This window comes from Octopus sinensis, linkage group LG28 (genome assembly GCF_006345805.1).
Source record: "Octopus sinensis linkage group LG28, ASM634580v1, whole genome shotgun sequence".
NCBI classification, from domain to species: domain Eukaryota; kingdom Metazoa; phylum Mollusca; class Cephalopoda; order Octopoda; family Octopodidae; genus Octopus; species Octopus sinensis.
In genome coordinates, this window is record NC_043024.1 from 10210071 (window position 1) to 10216070 (window position 6000).

General features: G+C 40.3%; 1 protein-coding gene across 1 annotated transcript in view; it reads right to left on the minus strand.

The window, feature by feature from the left end:
* LOC115225665 (solute carrier family 23 member 1-like) overlaps positions 1-6000 on the minus strand; it is a 33314-nt gene that overhangs the window by 19740 nt on the left and 7574 nt on the right. The window contains exons 3-4 of the mRNA XM_029796581.1: positions 4408-4565; positions 2245-2336 (exon numbers count right to left, since the gene is read on the minus strand). Of these exons, the coding sequence (XP_029652441.1) occupies positions 2245-2336; positions 4408-4565 (250 nt within the window). The remainder of the gene's footprint in view (positions 1-2244; positions 2337-4407; positions 4566-6000) is intronic.

The following is a 6000-nucleotide window of genomic DNA, read 5'->3' on the forward strand; positions in this document are numbered from 1 at the left end:
ATCAGGAGATATCTCATGATTTCTGCAGTGGGCAGAAAGCTCTCAAATGGCTTCTCTGCCTTCTGTCCTCAATTGCTCTGAATAGTTTTAAGTAATTTGAAAGGTTGGTCATGTCAGGAATAGCCTCCATTCCTCTTGGTCTGTTTGAATGAATAGTTTCGTCCCTGTGCCTCAACAATTTTCCTTTCCCCTCTCTGTGGATTAATAATATGTTTACGACTTTCCGACTGAGGTATACTCTCTCTTTTACTCTTTTACTTGTTTCAGTCATTTGACTGCGGCCATGCTGGAACACCGCCTTTAGTCGAGCAAATCGACCCCAGGACTTATTCTTTGTAAGTCCAGTACTTACCAGCATCGGTTGTGAAGCAATGCTAGGGGGACAAACACAGACACACAAACACACATACATACATATATATATATATAGATGAGAAAGTTGGATTGTGAAAGCACGTGGTTGAATATATAGAAAATAGTAAAAAGTGAAAAAACTACAGAAGGCTTTTTTTAAAGGTTAAAAATATATATTGAGTCAATATGTCTGAAGAATTTATAAATTTTTTTTTCTAAATGACATAATTTAGAAGAAATGACCGGTTTCGCGTTCAGCTTTTCAAATTTCTTACATCGTTATGTTATGTTGAGAAGAGTTCTAGATAAGGGGAGGTAATAAGTGATTTCTTCCGAACATTCTTATACAATCCTTATTCAGAGACCTTTTGAGTGGGACGGGTTACTCGATCAGAAGAAAATTCTAACTGGGCCCCACCCGCAAGGTCATGCGCTGTTTCTCTTGATATCAGATCACCATGTTACGCACATATGGTTGTGATGCATGTGCCTGGTGTACCCTTATCAGACGGGTAGTCATGATGGATATACTGGGCTTCGTATATTTTACCCCAGTGTCACTTTGATGGCATGCACTGCTCTCTCACTCAATAATAATAATAATAATAATAATTATAATAATAATAATAATAATGATGATGATGATGATGGTGATGGTGATGGTGATGATGATGATGATGATGATGGTGATGATGATGGTGATAGTGATGGTGATGACGATGGTGATGATGGTGATGATGATGATGATGATGATGATGATCATGATGATGATGGTGAAGGTGATGATGGTGATGATGATGATGATGATGATGATGATATGGTGATGATGATGATTATGGTGATGGTGATGGTGATGGTGGTGATGATGATGGTGATGGTGGTGGCGGTGGAGGTGGTGGTGGTGGTGGTGGTGATGGTGATGGTTGATGGTGTGAGCTTGCAGAATCATTAAGATGCTGGACAAAGTGTTTCACAGCATCTCTTCTGGTTTTACGTCCTGAGTTGAGATTTTGCCGAGGTCGACTTTGCATCACATCACTTCGATGATGTCGATAAAATAAAAAAAAAAAAAGCATTTGAGTCTTGGGGTTAATGTAATCGACTAACTCTTCCCCAATTCCCGAAATCTCAGTGTTTGTAACTACTTCTGCTCGTGATCAGAGATGCACATATCGTCAGCCACTAAGGGACATGCTCAACTGGTTAAGGTCAAACAACTGACAAGCAAATCTGTGGTACTGAGCAGAATATTTGCTGTAGCCCATCTTTTATACCAAGACAAAACAATGTACATGATAACATTTCCAATCAGTTAAGATCAGAAGCCATGAGAGCCACTGCCTGGAACTGCATCAGGGCATAAAGTAAATCTGTGGTATTGAGCAGAATATTTGCTGTAGCCCATCTTTTATACCAAGACAAAACAATGTACATGATAACACTTCCAATCAGTTAAGATCAGAAGCCACGAGAGCCACTGCCTGGAACTGCATCAGGGCATTAAAGTAAATCTGTGGTATTGAGCAGAATATTTGCTGTAGCCCATCTTTTATACCAAAACAAAACAACGTACATGATAACACTTCCAATCAGTTAAAAAGAGACGATGAGCGATGGCTAGAAGGATATTGAGTTTAACTTCATAACCAGCTGATCTAGCAAGCGGGGCCTCATATCAGTGAGGGGGGCCGGTGCGCATTGATGCCGTCTAGAGGTAGGCCCCGAAACGGCGTGCATTCTCTCCTGATGACCCCATACACTTGCTGGCTTCCGGTATACGGAGCTTTTGATTGGTAGCACTTGCATGTGCAAGTTGTGTGCAAGACATATATTAGAAAATAGGAAAAGTAAAAAGAAAAAAGCAAAAAAAGTAAAAAAAGACTAGCTTACTGTCTAAATAGGGACATGATTCAGGGTTTGATTTCAACATTGTTATGGTTGGTATAAGGAAACTAAAGCTGGCTCCTTGCAAAATTGGAAGTCTGTTGAAAGAAGTAATTATAAAATTAATTAGTATTCTTGTTAATTGGAAATGATTTTTTCTTGAAAGTTTTGGCGAAAAGATGAAGGGCAAGGCCTAAAACCATTTTGTGGGACTTCGAAGACAGGTCGGAGAATGGAGTCAATTAATAAATGAAAATAAAATTATTGATAATTAGTCATGTAGTTAGTAATGGCTCTGTGGTTGGGTAGTTTAGAAGTCAGCTGCGAAACCAGGGGATAACGGGTTCAGTTCCAATGCATGTCACCTTGGAGATCTTCTCTCATTGTTTTGAGCCGAAGCTAAACGAAGCCTTGTGAATGTTTGGTCGACGCAAATTGTAGTGGCCTGATGTGTCTATGTATGCTTGATTGTGTGCATATGGACATGGAAGCACTCCGTCGGTTACGACGATGAGGGTTCCGGTTGATCCGATCAATGGAACAGCCTGCTCGTGAAATTAACGTGTAAGTGGCTGAGCACTCCACAGACACGTTACCCTTACGTAGCTCTCGGGGATATTCAGCGTGTGACAGAGAGTGACAAGGCCGGCCCTTTGAAATACAGGTACAACAGAAACAGGAAGTAAGAGTGAGAGAAGTTGTGGTGAAAGAGTACAGCAGGGATCACCACCATCCCCTGCCGGAGCCTCGTGAACTTTAGGTGTTTTCGCTCAATAAACACTCACAACGCCCTGTCTGGGAATCGAAACCGTGCTCCTACGACCGCGAGTCCGCTGCCCTAACCACTGGGCCATTGCGCCTCCTGTGTGCATATAATCATCCAGGAACCTCAAATGGCGAATCCCTGGAATGTTTTACATATCTTCACTGTACAACTAATCAACGGTATATGGAAAATGCAAATCTGTCTGCTCTGTTTTAGTTTGGCAGTATTACCAGGGTTCTCTGCAGATCAATTGAAGACGCATCACTCATTGGTTAGAGCACCAGCTCACAGTTATGAGGTAGCGAGTTCGATTCCCAAACCAGGCTGTGTGTTGTGTTCTTGAGCAAGGCATTTTATTTCACGTTGTTCCTAGCTGTAGAAATGAGCTGCGACGTCACAAATGCCAAGCTGTATCGGCCCCTTTGACTTTCCCTTGGATAACACTGGTGGCGTGCGGACGGGAGTCTGGTATACATGGGCGACTGCTGGTATTCCGTAAAACAACCATTACCAGATTTGTGCTTCGGAGCGCAATTTTCCAAGTGCAATCCGATGTTCATTCAAGGGCGAAGAGGGTCTTTATGCAGGTCAGTTTCATGCCCAGTGAATCTACGACAATAGGAAGAAACAGAAATATATGGCCTGGATGTAAGAGCTGTAGGTTTCTCACTAGATTTCCATAGATGTTCTAATCTTCCCCAGTTGCTTTTGAAAGAAATATTAGCATCCACCGAATAGCTGATTTCTTTCAACAATGCACGATTTTTGATCCTTGTCCGGTATAACTATATCCGACTGGTGCTTACACCGAGATGCTCTTTTTATTGGAATATTCCACCGATATTCTTATATTTTTAAAAGCATGAAAACATTTTAGTTCTAGTGTATTTTGGGCGTGGCCATCAGAACAATCCTTTCTGCAGAGAGCATTGTAGATAGCGTCATCAACAATGCAACGTCTCATATGATATTTTATATTAAATACCCAAAGTTATATTAAATTTGCAATATATTATTATTTCGTCAAAAGTTTGGAACATAAATCTGAAAACAAGAATTTTTATATTAAATACCCAGAATTATATTAAAAGTAAGCAATTTGATCAAGAACTATGTTTTTGATTCTGCCTATTTTTTCTTCTAGATATTGAACCATTGGGTCGGGTATTAGGGAAGTATATATCTACGTTGTATATATTTGAATCGAATTGTATTTGGACATAACAATTTTAATTTTTAAAAGAATGTTCCAAACTCTTGACTACGACCGTAGGACATGTCTTTGAGACTATCTCTTACAAGAATGAAAAGGGCTGTCGAAAGAAACAAGGAGAGGGTCAAGGCATTTAAAAAGGGAGAAATCAATAAAAGACTAATACGTACAGGGATTAAATAGAACTTACCTGCATCCAAAAGTGGTCATTAAAATGGTGGATAAACCGGAAATGAAAAAACATGTTCCCATAAGTTCACTGATAGAAATGACATCGGTAGACATACAAAGAGCGGTGGAAATTATCAAAGGCTGGGAGAAGTTGGCACCAAAAGCTGTCAGATATTGCTGCAATGAAGTAAAACCAAATCTGAGTAAGTTCCACCATTATTTTTTTATTTTTTATTTCACCTAGTTTCAGCTCATGAGCTGTGACCATGCTGGGGCACCGTCATTTATGAGAGAAAGTTGTGGCGAAAGAGTCAGCAGAAGTTCGCCATTACCTTCTGCCGGATCCACATGGAGCTTAGGTGTTTCACTCATAAATACACATATCGCCAAGTCTGAGATTTGAACTCGTGATCCCTCAACTGCTCTCTGGACTCCAGCATGATATAAAGAAAAATACTGTAGGAGGACATTTACTGACCACTGATAAGGAGTTTGCAACGGTTTTATGTCTATTATATTGGTATAAATGTAAATTTGTAATCCGGATATAGAAGCTGGAGGTTTCGAAGTAGTTGTCTATAATTATCTTCTGTCTCTTTGATTTTCAAAGAGATATTCCCATCAGTAGGACAGCTGACCTCTATGACGGTACATACAAGTAAAAGAGTAAAGAATAAGAGTATACCTCAGTCGGAAAGTCGTAAGCATATTATTAATCCACAGACAGGGAAAGGAAAATTGTCCGGGCACAGGGACGAAACTATTCATTCAAACAGACCAAATGGAATGGAGGCTATTCCTGACATGACCAACCTTTCAAATTACTTAAAACTATTGAAAGCAATTGAGGACAGAAGGCAGAGAAGCCATTTGAGAGCTTTCTGCCCACTGCAGAAATCATGAGATATCTCCTGATGAGTTCTGCCGAATTAGGAAGGCCCTTTTCTGCTGCCGATCCCTTCACCACAAGAGTAAATTCATAAGGACACATGCCAATCCACCTGGAGCAAAGTATAGCTCAACTTGGGTGCTTGGAGAGAATGCAACCCCTTAAGTCATGCGCTACAAATGATTACAATGTCTGGGACTAAAAGAAATCTACAAGACATCGAGATTAAAAGGATTTACTCTTTTACTCTTTTACTTGTTTCAGTCATTTGACTGCGGCCATGCTGGAGCACCACCTTTAATCGAGCAACTCGACCCCGGGACTTATTCTTTTGTAAGCCCAGTACTTATTCTATCGGTATCTTTTGCCAAACCGCTAAGTAACGGGGACATAAACACACCAGCATCGGTTGTTAAGCAATGCTAGGGGGACAAACACAGACACACAAACACACACACACGCACACACACACATATATATATATATATATATACATATATACGACGACGGCTTCTTTCAGTTTCCGTCTACCAAATCCACTCACAAGGCTTTGGTCGGCCCGAGGCTATAGCAGAAGACACTTGCCCAAGTGCCACGCAGTGGGACTGAACCCGGAACCATGTGGTTGGTAAACAAGCTACTTACCACACAGCCACTCATGCATATATATACTCATATATATATATATATATATATATATATATATATATATATACATATATA